Here is a 19,480-nt window from a genome sequence, read left to right as displayed (position 1 = left end):
GGAAACAGTCAGTGATGGTAAACACAGGTCAGTGATGGTAAACACAGGTCAGTGATGGTAAACACGTCAGTGATGATAAACACATGTCAGTGATGATAAACACATGTCAGTGATGATAAACACAGGTCAGTGATGATAAACACAGGTCAGTGTGATAAACACAGGTCAGTGATGATAGACACATGTGTAAACAGTCAGTGATGATAAACACATGTGGAAACAGTCAGTGTTGATAAACACGTCTGTGATGGTAAACACATGTCAGTGATGGTAAACACAGGTCAGTGATGATAAACACATGTGGAAACAGTCAGTGTTGATAAACACATGTGGAAACAGTCAGTGTTGATAAACACGTCTGTGATGGTAAACACATATCAGTGATGATAAACACATGTGGAAACAGTCAGTGTTGATAAACACATGTGGAAACAGTCAGTGTTGATAAACACGTCTGTGATGGTAAACACATGTCAGTGATGGTAAACACATGTGGAAACAGTCAGTGTTGATAAACACAGGTCAGTGATGATAAACACAGGTCAGTGATGATAAACACAGGTCAGTGATGATAAACACAAGTCAGTGATGATAAACACAGGTCAGTGATGATAAACACAGGTCAGTGATGATAAACACAGGTCAGTGATGATAAACACAGGTCAGTGATGATAAACACAAGTCAGTGATGATAAACACAGGTCAGTGATGATAAACACAGGTCAGTGATGATAAACACAAGTCAGTGATGATAAACACAGGTCAGTGATGATAAACACAGGTCAGTGATGATAAACACAGGTCAGTGATGATAGACACATGTGTAAACAGTCAGTGATGATAAACACATGTGGAAACAGTCAGTGTTGATAAACACGTCTGTGATGGTAAACACATGTCAGTGATGATAAACACATGTGGAAACAGTCAGTGTTGATAAACACATGTGGAAACAGTCAGTGTTGATAAACACGTCTGTGATGGTAAACACATGTCAGTGATGATAAACACATGTGGAAACAGTCAGAGATGGTAAACACATGTCAGTGATGGTAAACACATGTCAGTGATGGTAAACACATGTCAGTGATGATAAACACATGTGTAAACAGTCAGTGATGGTAAACACATGTCAGTGATGGTAAACACATGTCAGTGATGATAAACACATGTGTAAACAGTCAGTGATGGTAAACACATGTCAGTGATGGTAAACACATGTCAGTGATGATAAACACATGTGGAAACAGTCAGAGATGATAAACACAGGTCAGTGATGGTAAACACATATCAGTGATGATAGACACATGTGGAAAAAGTCAGAGATGATAAACACAGGTCAGTGATGGTAAACACAGCTCAGTGATGGTAAACACATGTCATTGATGATAGACACATGTGGAAACAGTCAGTGATGATAAACACAGGTCAGTGATGATAAACACACGTCATTGATGATAAACACGTGGAAATAGTCAGTGATGATAAATACATGTGGAAACAGTCAATGATGATAAACACATGTAAGTGATGATTAACACGTGTAAACAGTCAGTGATGATAAACACAGGTCAGTGATAATAAACATATGTGTAAACAGTCAGTGATGATATACACAGGTCAGTGATGGTAAACACATGTCAGTGATGATAAACACATGTCAGTGACGATAAACACATGTCAGTGATGATAAACGCATGTGTAAACAGTCAGCGATGATAAACACGTCAGTGATGATAAACACATGTCAGTGATGATAAACACATGTCAGCGATGATAAACACATGTCAGCGATGATAAACACATGTCAGTGATGATAAACGCATGTGTAAACAGTCAGCGATGATAAACACGTCAGTGATGATAAACACATGTCAGTGATGATAAACACATGTCAGCGATGATAAACACATGTCAGTGATGATAAACACATGTCAGCGATGATAAACACATGTCAGCGATGATAAACACATGTCAGCGATGATAAACACATGTCAGTGATGGTAAACACATGTCAGTGATGATAAACACATGTCAGTGATGATAAACACATGTCAGTGATGATAAACACATGTCAGTGATGGTAAACACATGTCAGTGATGATAAACACATGTGGAAACAGTCAGTGATGATAAACACATGTCAGTGATGATAAACACATGTCAGTGATGATAAACACATGTCAGTGATGGTAAACACATGTCAGTGATGATAAACACATGTCAGTGATGGTAAACACATGTCAGTGATGATAAACACATGTCAGTGATGATAAACACATGTCAGTGATGGTAAACACATGTCAGTGATGATAAACACATGTGGAAACAGTCAGTGATGATAAACACATGTCAGTGATGATAAACACAGGTCAGTGATGATAAACACAGGTCAGTGATGATAAACACATGTCAGTGATGATAAACACAGGTCAGTGATGATAAACACAGGTCAGTGATGGTAAACACATGTCAGTGATGATAAACACAGGTCAGTGATGATAAACACATGTCAGTGATGATAAACACAGGTCAGTGATGATAAACACAGGTCAGTGATGATAAACACAGGTCAGTGATGGTAAACACATGTCAGTGATGATAAACACAGGTCAGTGATGATAAACACAGGTCAGTGTGATAAACGCATGTGGACCAAGTGATAAACACTGGTCAGAGCAGAACGGAGAACATATAGAGTCACAGGGGTCTACAGCACAAGAAAAGACCCTTCAGCCAATCAAGCCTTTGCCTGTCAAAACAAAACCACCTCACTATCTTATCCTCATTTCCCAGCTCTTGTCTCCCAGCCTTGTATATCTTGGCATTTCAAGGGTACATCGAAATCCTCCTTCAGTGTGGTGATGGAGCCTGCCTCTCCCACCCTCTCAGGTGGTCCGTTCCAGATTCTCATGCCACTCTGGGTGAAAAGGTTTCCCTTCACATTCCCCTAACCCTCTTGCCCCTTCCCTTCAATCTATGCCCCTGGGTGTTGTTCCTTCCACCAAGGGGAAAGATTCCTTCCTGCCTACCCTTCCTACGCCCCTCATCATTTTATCCATCTTCATCATGACCCCCTCAGTCTCCGCTGTTCTCAGGAAAACAACTCGAGTCTGTCCAATCTCTCTCTATACCTGAAGCTCTCCAGCCCTGGCAACATCCTGATAAATCTCCCTCTGCCCCCTCTCCTGTGCGACCACATCCCTCCTACAATGTGGGTTCCTGAACCCCACACAATACTCGAGCTGTGGCCTGACCAACATTGTATCCAGATCCAGCATCACCTCCTGCTCTTATACTGGATTCAGGTAATAAAGGCAAGTATTCCCTGTGCCTTCTCCACCACTTCATCAACCTGCCCTGGGATCAGCGGACATGTACACCAAAGTCCCTCTGATCCTAGGGACTTTTCAGGGCTCTATCATTCATCATGTTTTCCCTTGCCTATTTGTGTTGTCCAGAAATATCATCTCAAACTAATCCAGATTAAATTCCATTTATTTGTATTCATTCGTGGGACATGGGCATCACTGTCTGTGCCCAGTATTTATTACCCCATCCCTTGTTTCCCCTTGAGAAGGTGAGGGTGAGCTGCCTTCTTGAACCGCTGCAGTCCATGTGCTGTGGGTTGACCCACAATGCCCTTAGGGAGGGAATTCCAGGATTCTAACCCATCGACACTGAAGGAACGGCGATATATTTCCAAGTCAGGATGGTGAGGGGCTGGGAGAGGAACTTGCAGGGGGTGGTGTTCCCATGTACCTGCTGCCCTTGTCCTTCTCGATGGAAGTGGTTGTGGGTTTGGAAGGTGCTGTCTGAGGGTCTTTGGTGAGTTTCTGCAGTGCATTTTGTAGCTGGTACACACTGCTGCTACTGAGTGTGGGTGGGGGAGGGAGTGGGTGTTTGTGGGTGTGGTGCCAATCAAGCGGCTGCTTTGTCCTGGATGGTGTCGAGCTCCCTGAGTGTAGTTGGTTGCTCCCATCCAGGGCAAGTGGGGAGTATTCCATCACACTCCGGACTTGTGTCTTGTAGATGGTGGACAGACTTTGGGAAGTCAGGAGGTGTATTACTCGCTGCAGTATTGCTAGCCTCTGACCTGCTCTTGTAGCCACTGTGTTTATGTGGTGAATCCAGTTGAACTTTGGTTATTGATGTGGGTGACAGCATTGTATATCATGGGACAGTGATTTATGTTCTTTAGTACATTCACAGGATGTGGGTGTCGCTGGCTAGGCCAGCATTTATTGCCTAACCCTAATTGCCCACAGGGCAGTTAAGAGTTAACCACATTGCTGTGGGTCTGGAGTCACATATAGGCCAGACCAGGTAAGGATGGCAGATTACTTCGCTGAAGGGCATCAGTGAATCAGATGGATCTTTCCAACAATTCCCACAGCAGGATTCGAACCCAGGTCATCAGAACATTACCTGGGTTTCTGGACAACAGTCCAATAGTAATACCACTAAGCCATTGTCTCTTGTTTGTGGTTGCCCAATATTTGCATGGTGTGAATGTTACTTGCCCCTTGTCAGCCCAAGCCTGGATTTTGTCCAAATCTTGTTGCATTTGAGCACAGACTGCTTCAGTATCTGAGGAGTGGTGATTGGTGCTGGACATTGTGCAATCATCGGTGAACATCCCCAAATCTGACCTTAGGGTGGAGGGAAGGTCATTGATGAAGTACTGACCAGCCCATCTCTATCCTCCAGCAGTCGAAGGCTGTCTTCATTACTATTTACCAGCCGAACAATTTTTGCATCATCTGTGAACTTATTCATCAACCTCCTACATTCAATACTAAAATCATTTATACAAACAAAAGGGCCCAAACACTGATCTCTGTGGGATCCTTCTGAACACAAGTTTCCAGATGGAAAAACGCCCCTCAACCATCATCCTCTGTTTCCTGCCAATCAGCCAATTCTGGTTCCAATTCGCCAAATTTCCTTGTATCTCATCTTAGCTTCACTATCAGTCTCCCATAGGAGACCTGATCAAAAGCCTTGCTGAAGACTGAGTAAACTACGTCAAAAGCATTGTCCTCATCTACACAGCTGGTCACATCTTCGAAAAATTCAATCACATTGGTCAGACAGGACCTTCCCTTAAGAAAATGATGCTGACTGCTCTAAACTAATCCCTGCCTCTCCAAATACAAATTAATCCTGTCCCTCAGAATAGCTTCCAATAGTTTTCACACCACTGAGGTTAGACCGACTGGCCTGTAGTTTTCTCCTTTATCCCTTCCTCCCTTCTTGAATAACAGTCCCCCATTGGCTGTCCTCCAGTCCTCTGGCACCCCTCCTGTGGCCAGAGAGGAATGAGAAATCCCGACAGTGGGGCACTCCCACAGAACTGACCCTCTGACAGTGCGGCACTCCCTCAGTACTGACCCTATAACAGAGCAGCATTCCCTCAGTACTGACCCTCTGACAGTGCGGCACTCCCTCAGTACTGACCCTCCGACAGTGGGGCACTCCCTCAGTACTGACCCTCCGACAGTGCGGCACTCCCTCAGTACTGACCCTCCGACAGTGGGGCACTCCCTCAGTACTGACCCTCCGACAGTGCGGCACTCCCTCAGTACTGACCCTCCGACAGTGCGGCACTCCCTCAGTACTGACCCTCCGACAGTGCGGCACTCCCTCAGTACTGACCCTATGACAGAGCAGCATTCCCTCAGTACTGACCCTCCGACAGTGGGGCACTCCCACAGTACTGACCCTCCGACAGTGGGGCACTCCCACAGTACTGACCCTCTGACAGTGCGGCACTCCCTCAGTACTGACCCTCCGACAGTGCGGCACTCCCACAGTACTGACCCTCCGACAGTGGGGCACTCCCACAGTACTGACCCTCCGACAGTGCGGCACTCCCTCAGTACTGACCCTCTGACAGTGCGGCACTCCCACAGTACTGACCCTCCGACAGTGCGGCACTCCCTCAGTACTGACCCTATGACAGAGCAGCATTCCCTCAGTACTGACCCTCCGACAGTGGGGCACTCCCACAGTACTGACCCTCCGACAGTGGGGCACTCCCACAGTACTGACCCTCTGACAGTGCGGCACTCCCTCAGTACTGACCCTCCGACAGTGCGGCACTCCCACAGTACTGACCCTCCGACAGTGGGGCACTCCCACAGTACTGACCCTCCGACAGTGGGGCACTCCCACAGTACTGACCCTCCGACAGTGGGGCACTCCCTCAGTACTGACCCTCCGACAGTGGGGCATTCCCACAGTACTGACCCTCTGACAGTGCGGCACTCCCACAGTACTGACTTCCTATAGTGCGGCACTCCCTCAGTACTGACCCTCCGACAGTGGGGCACTCCCTCAGTACTGACCCTCTGACAGTGGGGCACTCCCTCAGTACTGACCCTCCGACAGTGGGGCACTCCCTCAGTACTGACCCTCCGACAGTGGGGCACTCCCACAGTACTGACCCTCTGACAGTGCGGCACTCCCTCAGCACTGACTTCCTATAGTGCGGCACTCCCTCAGTACTGACCCTCCGACAGTGGGGCACTCCCTCAGTACTGACCCTCTGACAGTGGGGCACTCCCTCAGTACTGACCCTCCGACAGTGGGGCACTCCCTCAGTACTGACCCTCCGACAGTGGGGCACTCCCACAGTACTGACTCTCTGACAGTGCAACACTCCCTCAGCACTGACCCTCTAACAGTGCGGCACTTCCTCAATACTGACCCTATGACAGAGCAGCAATCCTCAGTACTGACCCTCTGACAGTGCGGCACTCCCTCAGCACTGACCCTCTGACAGTGCGGCACTCCCTCAGTACTGGCCCTATGACAGTGCGGCACTCCCTCAGCACTGACCCTCTGACAGTGCAGCACTCCCTCAGTACTGACCCTCTGATAGTGGACACTCACTCAGTACTGACCCTCCGACAGTGTGGCACTCCCTCAGTACTGACCCACTGATAGTGCGGCACTCCCTCGGTACTGACCCTCTGATAGTGGACACTCCCTCAGTACTGACCCTCCGATAGTGCAGCACTCCCTCAGTACTGACACTCTGACAGTGCGGCACTCGCTCAGCACTGACCCTCTGACAGTGCGGCACTCCCTCAGCACTGACCCTCTGACAGTGCGGCACTCCCTCAGCACTGACCCTCTGACAGTGCGGCACTCCCTCAGCACTGACCCTCTGACAGTGCAGCATTCCCTCAGTACTGACCCTCTGATAGTGGTCACTCCCTCAGTACTGAGCGTCCGACAGTGCGGCACTCCCTCAGCACTGACCCTCCGATAGTGCGGCACTCCCTCAGTACTGACCCTCCGACAGTCCGGCACTCCCTCAGCACTGCCCCTCTGACAGTGCGGCACTCCCTCAGCACTGACCCTCCAATAGTGCGGCACTTCCTCAGCACTGACCCTCCGATAGTGCGGCACTCCCTCAGTACTGACCCTCCGACAGTGGGGCACTCCCTCGGTACTGACCCTCCGACAGTGGGGCACTCCCTCAGTACTGACCCTCCGACAGTGGGGCGCTCCCACAGTACTGACTCTCTGACAGTGCAACACTCCCTCAGCACTGACCCTCTAACAGTGCGGCACTTCCTCAATACTGACCCTATGACAGAGCAGCATTCCCTCAGTACTGACCCTCTGACAGTGTGGCACTCCCTCAGTACTGACCCTCTGACAGTGCGGCACTCCCTCAGTACTGACCCTCTAACAGTGCGGCACTCCCTCAGCACTGACCCTCTGACAGTGCAGCACTCCCGCAGTACTGACCCTCTGACAGTGCGGCACTCCCTCAGCACTGACCCTCTGACAGTGCAGCACTCCCGCAGTACTGACCCTCTGACAGTGCGGCACTCCCTCAGTACTGACCCTCTGATAGTGGACACTCCCTCAGTACTGACCCTCCGACAGTGTGGCACTCCCTCAGTACTGACCCTCTGACAGTGCGGCACTCCCTCAGTACTGACCCTCTGATAGCGGACACTCCCTTAGTACTGACCCTCCGACAGTGTGGCACTCCCTCAGCACTGACCCTCTGACAGTGCGGCACTCCCTCAGCACAGACACTCTGACAGTGCGGCACTCCCTCAGCACTGACCCTCTGACAGTGGGGCACTCCCTCAGCACTGACCCTCTGACAGTGTGGCACTCCCTCAGTACTGACCCTCCGACAGTGCGGCACTCCCTCAGTACTGACCCTCTGATAGTGGACACTCCCTCAGTACTAACCCTCCGACAGTGTGGCACTCCCTCAGTACTGACCCTCTGACAGTGCGGCACTCCCTCAGCACTGACCCTCTGATAGTGGACACTCCCTCAGTACTGACCCTCTGACAGTGCGGCACTCCCTCAGTACTGACCCTCTGATAGTGGACACTCCCTCAGTACTGACCCTCTGACAGTGTGGCACTCCCTCAGTACTGACCCTCTGACAGTGCGGCACTCCCTCAGCACTGACCCTCTGACAGTGCGGCACTCCCTCAGCACTGACCCTCTGACAGTGCGGCACTCCCTCAGCACTGACCCTCTGACAGTGCGGCACTCCCTCAGCACTGACCCTCCGATAGTGCGTCACTCCCTCAGTACTGACCCTCCGACAGTGCGGCACTCCCTCAGCACTGACCCTCCAATAGTGCGGCCCTTCCTCAGCACTGACCCTCCGATAGTGCGTCACTCCCTCAGCACTGCCCCTCTGACAGTGCGGCACTCCCTCAGCACTGACCCTCCAATAGTGCGGCACTTCCTCAGCACTGACCCTCCGACAGTCCGGCACTCCCTCAGCACTGCCCCTCTGACAGTGCGGCACTCCCTCAGCACTGACCCTCCAATAGTGCGGCACTTCCTCAGCACTGACCCTCCGATAGTGCGTCACTCCCTCAGTACTGACCCTCCGACAGTGCGGCACTCCCTCAGCACTGACCCTCCAATAGTGCGGCACTCCCTCAGCACTGACCCTCCGACAGTGCGACACTCCCTCAGCACTGACCCTCTGACATTGCGGCACTCCATCAGTACTGACCCTCTGACAGTGCGGCACTCCCTCAGTACTGACCCTCCGACAGTGCGGCACTCCCTCAGTACTGACCCTCTGACAGTGCGGCACTGCCTCAGCACTGACCCTCTGACAGTGCGGCACTCCCTCAGTACTGACCCTCCGACAGTGCGACATTCCCTCAGCACTGACCCTCTGACATTGCGGCACTCCATCAGTACTGACCCTCTGACAGTGCGGCACTCCATCAGTACTGACCGTCTGACAGTGCGGCACTCCCTCAGTACTGACCCTCTGACAGTGCGGCACTCCCTCAGCACTGACCCCCTGACATTGCGGCACTCCATCAGTACTGACCCTCTGACAGTGCGGCACTCCCTCAGTACTGACCCTCTGACAGTGCAGCACTCCCTCAGCACTGACCCTCCGATAGTGCGTCACTCCCTCAGTACTGACCCTCCGACAGTGCGGCACTCCCACAGTACTGACCCTATGACAGAGCAGCATTCCCTCAGTACTGACCCTCCGACAGTGGGGCACTCCCTCAGTACTGACCCTCCGACAGTGGGGCACTCCCACAGTACTGACCCTCTGACAGTGCGGCACTCCCTCAGTACTGACCCTCCGACAGTGCGGCACTCCCACAGTACTGACCCTCCGACAGTGGGGCACTCCCACAGTACTGACCCTCCGACAGTGCGGCACTCCCTCAGTACTGACCCTCTGACAGTGCGGCACTCCCACAGTACTGACCCTCCGACAGTGCGGCACTCCCTCAGCACAAACCCTCCGACAGTGGGGCACTCCCTCAGTACTGACCCTCCGACAGTGGGGCACTCCCTCAGTACTGACCCTCCGACAGTGCGGCACTTCCCCAATACTGACCCTATGACAGAGCAGCAATCCCTCAGTACTGACCCTCTGACAGTGCGGCACTTCCTCAATACTGACCCTATGACAGAGCAGCAATCCCTCAGTACTGGCCCTATGACAGTGCGGCACTCCCTCAGCACTGACCCTCTGACAGTGCAGCACTCCCTCAGTACTGACCCTCTGATAGTGGACACTCCCTCAGTACTGATCCTCCGATAGTGCAGCACGCCCTCAGTACTGACCCTCTGACAGTGCGGCACTCCCTCAGCACTGACCCTCTGACAGTGCGGCACTCCCTCAGTACTGAGCGTCCGACAGTGTGGCACTCCCTCAGTACTGATCCTCTGACAGTGTGGCACTCCCTCAGTACTGATCCTCTGACAGTCCGGCACTCCCTCAGCACTGCCCCTCTGACGGTGCGGCACTCCCTCAGCACTGACCCTCCAATAGTGCGGCACTCCCTCAGTACTGACCCTCCGACAGTGGGGCACTCCCTCAGTACTGACCCTCCGACAGTGTGGCGCTCCCACAGTACTGACTCTCTGACAGTGCAACACTCCCTCAGCACTGACCCTCTAACAGTGCGGCACTTCCTCAATTCTGACCCTATGACAGAGCAGCATTCCCTCAGTACTGACCCTCTGACAGTGCGGCACTCCCTCAGTACTGACCCTCTAACAGTGCGGCACTCCCTCAGCACTGACCCTCTGACAGTGCAGCACTCCCTCAGTACTGACCCTCTGATAGTGGACACTCCCTCAGTACTGACCCTCCGACAGTGTGGCACTCCCTCAGCACTGACCCTCTGACAGTGTGGCACTCCCTCAGCACTGACCCTCTGACAGTGTGGCACTCCCTCAGCACTGACCCTCTGACAGTGCGGCACTCCCTCAGCACAGACACTCTGACAGTGCGGCACTCCCTCAGCACTGACCCTCTGACAGTGCGGCACTCCCTCAGCACTGACCCTCTGACAGTGCAGCACTCCCTCAGTACTGAATCTCTGATAGTGGACACTCCCTCAGTACTGACCCTCCAACAGTGTGGCACTCCCTCAGTACTGACCCTCTGACAGTGCGGCACTCCCTCAGTACTGACCCTCTGATAGTGGACACTCCCTCAGTACTAACCCTCCGACAGTGTGGCACTCCCTCAGTACTGACCCTCTGACAGTGCGGCACTCCCTCAGCACTGACCCTCTGATAGTGGACACTCCCTCAGTACTGACCCTCCGACAGTGTGGCACTCCCTCAGTACTGACCCTCTGATAGTGGACACTCCCTCAGTACTGACCCTCTGACAGTGTGGCACTCCCTCAGTACTGACACTCTGACAGTGCGGCACTCCCTCAGCACTGACCCTCTGACAGTGCGGCACTCCCTCAGCACTGACCCTCTGACAGTGCAGCACTCCCTCAGTACTGACCCTCTGACAGTGCAGCATTCCTTCAGTACTGACCCTCTGACAGTGCAGCACTCCCTCAGCACTGACCCTCCGATAGTGCGTCACTCCCTCAGTACTGACCCTCCGACAGTGCGGCAGTCCCTCAGCACTGACCCTCCAATAGTGCGGCCCTTCCTCAGCACTGACCCTCCGACAGTGCGTCACTCCCTCAGCACTGCCCCTCTGACAGTGCGGCACTCCCTCAGCACTGACCCTCCAATAGTGCGGCACTTTCTCAGCACTGACCCTCCGACAGTCCGGCACTCCCTCAGCACTGCCCCTCTGACAGTGCGGCACTCCCTCAGCACTGACCCTCCAATAGTGCGGCACTTCCTCAGCACTGACCCTCCGATAGTGCGTCACTCCCTCAGTACTGACCCTCCGACAGTGCGGCACTCCCTCAGCACTGACCCTCCAATAGTGCAGCACTCCCTCAGTACTGACCCTCCGACAGTGCGACACTCCCTCAGCACTGACCCTCTGACATTGCGGCACTCCATCAGTACTGACCCTCTGACAGTGCGGCACTCCCTCAGTACTGACCCTCCGACAGTGCGGCACTCCCTCAGTACTGACCCTCTGACAGTGCGGCACTGCCTCAGCACTGACCCTCTGACAGTGCGGCACTCCCTCAGCACAGACCCCCTGACATTGCGGCACTCCCTCAGCACTGACCCTCTGACAGTGCGGCACTCCCACAGTACTGACCCTCTGACAGTGCGGCACTCCCACAGTACTGACCGTCTGACAGTGCGGCACTCCCACAGTACTGACCCTCTGACAGTGCGGCACTCCCTCAGCACTGACCGTCTGACAGTGCGGCACTCCCTCAGCACTGACCCTCTGACAGTACAGCACTCCCTCTGCACTGACCGTCTGACAGTGCGGCACTCCCTCAGCACTGACCCTCTGACAGTGCGGCACTCCCTCAGCACTGACCCCCTGACATTGCGGCACTCCATCAGTACTGACCCTCTGACAGTGCGGCACTCCCTCAGTACTGACCCTCTGACAGTGCAGCACTCCCTCAGCACTGACCCTCCGACAGTGCGGCACTCCCTCAGCACTGACCCTATGACAGTGCGGCACTCCCTCAGTACTGACCCTCTGACAGTGGGGCACTCCCTCAGTACTGACCCTCCGACAGTGCGGCACTCCCTCAGCACTGACCCTCCGACAGTATGGCACTCCCTCAGCACTGACCCCCTGACAGTGCGGCACTCCCTCAGTACTGACCCTCCGACAGTGCGGCACTCCCTCAGCACTGACCCTCCTATAGTGCGGCACTCCATCAGTCCTGACCCTCCAACAGTACGGCACTCCCTCAGCACTGACCCTCTGACAGTGCGGCACTCCCTCAGCACTGACACTCTGACAGTGCGGCGCTCCCTCAGCACTGACCCTCTGATCGTGCGGCACTCCCTCAGCACTGACCCTCTGACAGTGCGGCACTCCCTCAGCACTGACCCTCTGACAGTGCGGCACTCCCTCAGCACTGACCCTCTGACAGTATGGCACTCCCTCAGCACTGACCCTCTGACAGTGCGGCACTCCCTCAGCACTGACACTCTGACCGTGCGGCACTCCCTCAGCACTGACCCTCTGACAGTGCAGTTTACTCTTGTATTCAACTCCTTGAGGCTGTTCTCGTTAGAGAGAAGAAGGTTGAGAGGTGACTTAATTGAGATACACAAGATAATCAGAGGGTTAGATAGGGTGGACAGGGAGAGCCTTTTTCCTCGGATGGTGATGGCGAGCACGAGGGGACATAGCTTTAAATTGAGGGGTGATAGATATAGGACAGATGTCAGAGATAGGTCTTTACTCAGAGAGTAGTAGGGGCATGGAACGCACTGACTCTAACAGTAGTAGACTCATCAACTTTAAGGGCATTTAAATGGTCATTGGATAGACATATGGATGAGAATGGAATAGTGTAGGTTAGATGGGCTTCAGATTGGTTCCACAGGTCGGCACAACGTCGAGGGCCGAAGGGCCTGTACTACGCTGGTATGTTCTTTGTTCTATGAGTAGTCAGATCGTTAATGCACAGCAGGGATGAGATGGGCTGAATGGCCACCATCTACATTGTAAATGTCTATGAGTCTGTGAGTTCCTGTCCAGTCTGCTTGTACCATGGGGTTAGTGTGATTACTCCTTGGCCAAGGGATTTTCCTAGACTTTGTCTCTTATCCCCTTTTGTGAGTTTACGCTTCGTGCCCCTCCTCAATCTCTCTCCCCGGATTCTGTTTGTCAAAGACTGTCCTGAGCCTCTGTCCTTGCAATCAAGTCTCTGTTTCTTGCCAAACAGCTGATCCAGAGTTTACAAGCATTCCTGGGAATCCTGCGTTGGGGGCCTTGCAAATTTCAGCTGCTGTGTCTCCCTCTGACAGCTGCAGTGCAAAAGGCAGCAGCTGGATAGAAGACAGCTACATCTGGCTGGCTTTCTGCACATCTGTATGATGGGAGCAGCTGTCAGGGTGTGAGCGAGAGCATCACTAGTGCATGGAACAAGAACACACTTCAGACTTATCTCCTGTCAGCTACAATCGCACACAGCAAGTTCAGCTCTGAATTCTGACATTTAGTGAGCACATGTTCGGAGGCTGGGAGATTCTGCAGCAGCACACTGCCTCGAACTCACTCTCCGCTCTCCTTCCCCGAGCTCTGTCTCCCTCCCTCCCCGTTGCCGGTCAGCTCAGGGCTTGTGTGTCAAAACAAAATCCAGTTTCACAGCTACAGAGACAGAGAGAGGTCCCACTTTCCCTTACCCATCTCCTCCACAAACAGCCTTACCCCCTGCAAGCCCACATCACCCCATCCTCCTGTGACAGGGATACTGCAACTTGAATTTTAGTCAAGCTCTCTCTCTCTCTTTTTCTCTCTGCCCATCTATTCTGGGTCACTCTCGGTTTATCTGTCTCTCTCTCTCTCTCTCTCTCTCTCTCTCACATGACAGTCACTCTCCCTTTCTCTACCTGCCAGCGGCTACAGGAGGAGGCCAGAGGCTAGGAATCCTGCAGCAAGTAACTCACCTCCTCACTCCCCAAAGTCTGTCCACCATCTACAAGGTACAAGTCAGGAGGGTGATGGAAAACTCCCCACTTGTCCTGGATGGGGGCAGCTCCAACAACACTCAAGAAGCTCAACACCATCCAGGACAAAGCAGCTGCTTGATTGGCACCACATCCACAAACACCCACTCCCTCCCCCACCCACACTCAGTAGCAGCAGTGTGTACCATCTACAAGATGCACTGCAGAAACTCACCAAAGACCCTCAGACAGCGCCTTCCAAACCCACAACCACTTCCATCTAGAAGGACAAGGGCAGCAGATACATGGGAACACCACCCCCTGCAAGTTCCCCTCCAAGCCCCTCACCATCCTGACTTGGAAATATATCGCCGTTCCTTCAGTGTCACTGGGTCAGAATCCTGGAATTCCCTCCCTAAGGGCATTATGGGTCTACCCACAGCACATGGACTGCAGCGGTTCAAGAAGGCAGCTCACCCCACCTTCTCAAGGGGCAACTAGGGACGGGCAATTAATGCTGTCCAGCCAGCGACCCCCACATCCAAATATCTGTCCTGGGTCACTCTCTTTCTCTCTGTCTCTCTCTCATATTCCTGTAAACTACATCATTGGGTGACCCAATCTGTCACAGTTAATAATAAATATGCTGGTTATTTATCCCTGTTGTCTGTCTGTCTGTCTCTTTCTCTCTCCCCACCTGGATCTGTCCCCCATTCTCGTTTTGTGCTTTCTCTTTCTCTCCATCTCTCTCTGGAATGGCTCCTTCCTTTGTTTCCAAATTATTGTGAGTCTCTATCTTTTCTCTTTATGTCTATTCCTGTCACCGTTTGAATTTTTCTTTCCCACTGTCTCTCTCTCTCTCTCGCTCTCCTTCACTATATCATACACCCTCTCTCATTTATTTTCTGTCTCACACACACTCTGTCGCTGTCTCTATTCTGCCCTGTCACTCTCTTTGCTGTTATTGACCCCTCTATCTCCCACTTTCCATCTCTCACCCTGTTTTGATCTGTTTCTGACTTGTTTTTTATCTGTCTCTTCTCATGGTGTGTCCTATACCCCACCCCTCAACAGTGTTTCTTTATCACTCTGTGGAATATTGTGACCAGTTGTGGACCCTGTATCTGAGGAAGGAGGTGCTGGTGTTGGAGGGGGTGCAGAGGAGGTTCACAAGAATGACTCCAGGGATGAAGGGCTTGTCATATGAGGAGCGATGGAGGACTCTGAGTCCGTACTCGATGGAGTTTAGAAGGACGAGGGGGATCAGATCGAAATTTATAGGAATATGGAAATACTTGGATAGAGTGGACATGGAGAAAATGTTTCTACCAGTAGGAGAGACTGGGACCCAAGAGCACAGCTTCAGAGTGAAGGGACGACCCGATGGAACTGAGATGAGGAGACATTTGCTCAGCCAGATGGAGGGGACTCTGAGGGGGTGCTGGCTGGGTTACGGTGATTACCCGTGGCAGATGGTTTACCTGGAACAAGCAGAATTCTGGCATAAGACAGATTACCTCAGGATGGGTAGATTGGCCTGGGCAGGTATATTGCAGGGTGAGGTGTGTGGGGGTGCTGGGTGAGGTGTGTGGGGTGCAGGGTGAGGGGTGTGGGGGTGCAGGGCGAGGGGTGTGGGGTGCAGGGTGAGGGGTGTGGGGTGCAGGGTGAGGTGTGTGGGGTGCAGGGTGAGGGGTGTGGGGGTGCAGGGTGAGGGGTGTGGGGTGCAGGGTGAGGGGTGTGGGGGGTGCAAGGTGAGGGGTGTGTGTGGTGCTGGGTGAGGGGGGTGTGGGGGTGCTGGGTGAGGGGTGTGGGGTGCAGGGTGAGGGGTGTGGGGTGCAGGGTGAGGGGTGTGTGTGGTGCAGGGTGAGGTGTGTGTGGTGCAGGGTGAGGGGGGTGTGGGGGTGCAGGGTGAGGGGTGTGGGGGTGCAGGGTGAGGGGTGTGTGGTGCAGGGTGAGGGGGGTGTGGGGGTGCTGGGTGAGGGGTGTGGGGTGCAGGGTGAGGGGTCTGGGGTGCTGGGTGAGGGGTGTGGGGTGCAGGGTGAGGGGGGTGTGTGGTGCAGGGTGAGGTGTGTGGGGTGCAGGGTGAGGGGTGTGGGGTGCTGGGTGAGGGGTGTGGGGTGCAGGGTGAGGAGTCTGGGGTGCTGGGTGAGGGGTGTGTGTGGTGCTGGGTGAGGGGTCTGGGGTGCTGGGTGAGGGGTGTGTGTGGTGCTGGGTGAGGGGTCTGGGGTGCTGGGTGAGGGGTGTGTGTGGTGCTGGCTGAGGGGTGTGTGGGGTGCGGGGTGAGGGGTGTGTGTGGTGCAGGGTGAGGGGTGTGTGGGGTGCGGGGTGAGGGGGCTGCAGGGTGAGGGGGCTGCAGGGTGAGGGGACTGTGGGAGTGCTGGGTGAGGGGTGTGTGTGGTGCTGGGTGAGGGGTCTGGGGTGCTGGGTGAGGGGTGTGTGTGGTGCTGGGTGAGGGGTCTGGGTGAGCTGGGGAGGGTGGGGTGCTGGGTGAGGGGTGTGTGTGGTGCTGGGTGAGGGGTCTGGGGTGCTGGGTGAGGGGTGTGTGTGGTGCTGGGTGAGGGGTCTGGGGTGCTGGGTGAGGGGTGTGTGTGGTGCGGGGTGAGGGGTGTGGGGGGTGCTGGGTGAGGGGTGTGTGTGGTGCTGGGTGCAGGGTGAGGGGGGTGCAGGGTGAGGTGTGAGGGGGTGCGGGGTGAGGGGTGTGGGGTGCAGGGTGAGGGGTCTGGGGTGCTGGGTGAGGGGTGTGTGTGGTGCTGGGTGAGGGGTCTGGGGTGCTGGGTGAGGGGTGTGTGTGGGGTGCTGTGTGAGGGGTGTGTGTGGTGCAGGGTGAGGGGTGTGGGGGTGCTGGGTGCAGGGTGAGGGGGGTGCAGGGTGAGGTGTGAGGGGGTGCAGGGTGAGGGGTGTGTGTGGTGCAGGGTGAGGTGTGAGGGGGTGCGGGGTGAGGGGTGTGGGGGTGCGGGGTGAGGGGTGTGGGGGTGCAGGGTGAGGTGTGAGGGGGTGCGGGGTGAGGGGTGTGGGGGTGCGGGGTGAGGGGTGTGGGGGTGCGGGGTGAGGGGTGTGGGGGTGCAGGGTGAGGTGTGAGGGGGGTGCAGGGTGAGGTGTGAGGGGGTGCAGGGTGAGGGGTGTGTGTGGTGCAGGGTGAGGTGTGTGGGGGTGCAGGGTGAGGGGTGTGGGGGTGCAGGGTGAGGTGTGAGGGGGTGCGGGGTGAGGGGTGTGGGGGTGCGGGGTGAGGGGTGTGGGGGTGCGGGGTGAGGGGTGTGGGGGTGCAGGGTGAGGTGTGAGGGGGTGCGGGGTGAGGGGTGTGGGGGTGCGGGGTGAGGGGTGTGGGGGTGCGGGGTGAGGGGTGTGGGGGTGCAGGGTGAGGTGTGAGGGGGTGCGGGGTGAGGGGTGTGGGGGTGCGGGGTGAGGGGTGTGGGGGTGCAGGGTGAGGTGTGAGGGGGTGCGGGGTGAGGGGTGTGGGGGTGCGGGGTGAGGGGTGTGGGGGTGAGGGGTGTGGGGGTGCAGGGTGAGGTGTGAGGGGGTGCGGGGTGAGGGGTGTGGGGGTGCGGGGTGAGGGGTGTGGGGGTGCGGGGTGAGGGGTGTGGGGGTGCGGGGTGAGGGGTGTGGGGGTGAGGGGTGTGGGGGTGCAGGGTGAGGTGTGAGGGGGTGCGGGGTGAGGGGTGTGGGGGTGCAGGGTGAGGGGTGTGGGGGTGCAGGGTGAGGGGTGTGGGGGTGCGGGGTGAGGGGTGTGGGGGTGCGGGGTGAGGGGTGTGGGGGTGCGGGGTGAGGGGTGTGGGGGTGCAGGGTGAGGTGTGAGGGGGTGCAGGGTGAGGTGTGAGGGGGTGCGGGGTGAGGTGTGAGGGGGTGCAGGGTGAGGTGTGAGGGGGTGCGGGGTGAGGGGTGTGGGGTGCTGGGTGCAGGGTGAGGGGGGTGCTGGGTGAGGGGTGTGGGGGTGCGGGGTGAGGTGTGAGGGGGTGCGGGGTGAGGGGTGTGGGGTGCTGGGTGAGGGGTGTGGGGTGCGGGGGGAGCACTGACCTGGCCTGGGCTGGGCTGCAGCAGCAGCAGCTGCCTCCTCCTGGCTGTGCCGGTAACTGCGGGCGGGCAGGCAGATCCCACGGCCGTGTAACAAGGCGTGCAGCGGTTTCTCCTCCTCCGGTTTGGGCAGGCACTTGAGGTCTGTGCCGCAGATCTCAGTGTAGACCCCGCAGCTCTGGCCCTCGGTCAGGGCACAGGTCATACAGCAGCCACAGCCCGGCTCTTTCACCAACTGACAGCCCACAGGCTGTGCCTGGCACAGGGACTCTGCCTTCTCATCACACGGCTCACAGTTCACCATCGGCCCCAGTGCCTGGCAGCAGCTGCACCCAGCCAGGAGGAACAGCGAGATAGTCCACAATAACATGGTCAGATCCAGCAGCTCCCACACACACACACAGGCACAGGGACAGGGACAGAGGCTCCTGAACACACCGCAAACAACACTAAAGTTTCGCCAACTTTCCAAAAACTTCTCCAAAACTTTGCGTCCAAACAGAAGTTTTCAAATCGCCCCTTTTATTTTCTCCTTCCTTTAAAAAAAGTACTTTCTTTTTGCAAAATAAAATTGTAAACACAAAGTTGTCTGCTGGAAAAGTTGTGAAACCTGCAGCTCCTGAACTATCAGAGAGAGAGAGAGAGCAGTGTCTCCGTCTCTGCTTCACAATCTGTTCACTCACTGCCCAATGCCCTTTTTAAATAGACATCCCTGCTTTGAATTAATCACTCCTCCGGACCGAGGCTTACTTGCAGATCCAGCTCCCAGCTGTAAGCCAGCCCAACATTCACTCAGCTCCCGTCTGAAAGGTGACACCCATTTGAAAATTTGAACCAACGTATTATTTACTGTAATCAGCGAAGATGGTGATTTAACCCACTCGGGTTTCTCATTCTCCCAGAGAGTGTACATCAGAGAACAAGGGGAATAATAGAAGCAAAATCAGAGAGAGTGACAGGTTCAGAGAGAGACAGGGAGACAGAAATGGAGAAAGCGTGGGGGCGGGGAAGACAGAGAGAAATAGGTATAGAAAGACTGAGATAGAGAGAGAGATGGACAGGAGAGAGATACACACAGATACACGCACATGGTCAAGGGGGGGGGGGGGGGGGTTGGAGACAGAAAGAGATCCAC

The 19,480-nt window shown here is 54.9% G+C and overlaps 1 protein-coding gene across 1 annotated transcript in view; it reads right to left on the bottom strand.

Annotated features, from left to right (window-relative positions):
* Window positions 1-19,046, bottom strand: part of LOC122551958 (insulin-like growth factor-binding protein 5) — a 92,888-nt gene extending 73,842 nt beyond the window's left edge. The window contains exon 1 of the mRNA XM_043694530.2: window positions 18,349-19,046. Coding sequence (XP_043550465.2) covers window positions 18,349-18,715 — 367 coding nt within the window. The 5' untranslated portion in view covers window positions 18,716-19,046. The remainder of the gene's footprint in view (window positions 1-18,348) is intronic.
* Window positions 19,047-19,480: the final 434 nt, after the last annotated feature.

The sequence above is a fragment of the Chiloscyllium plagiosum genome, unplaced genomic scaffold (genome assembly GCF_037043375.1).
Source record: "Chiloscyllium plagiosum isolate Xiang-an unplaced genomic scaffold, Cpla_swu_hap1 HiC_scaffold_7, whole genome shotgun sequence".
Taxonomy (NCBI): Eukaryota; Metazoa; Chordata; class Chondrichthyes; order Orectolobiformes; family Hemiscylliidae; genus Chiloscyllium; species Chiloscyllium plagiosum.
Note: the sequence above shows the minus strand (reverse complement) of the source record. Positions and strands in the feature narration are given on the sequence as shown.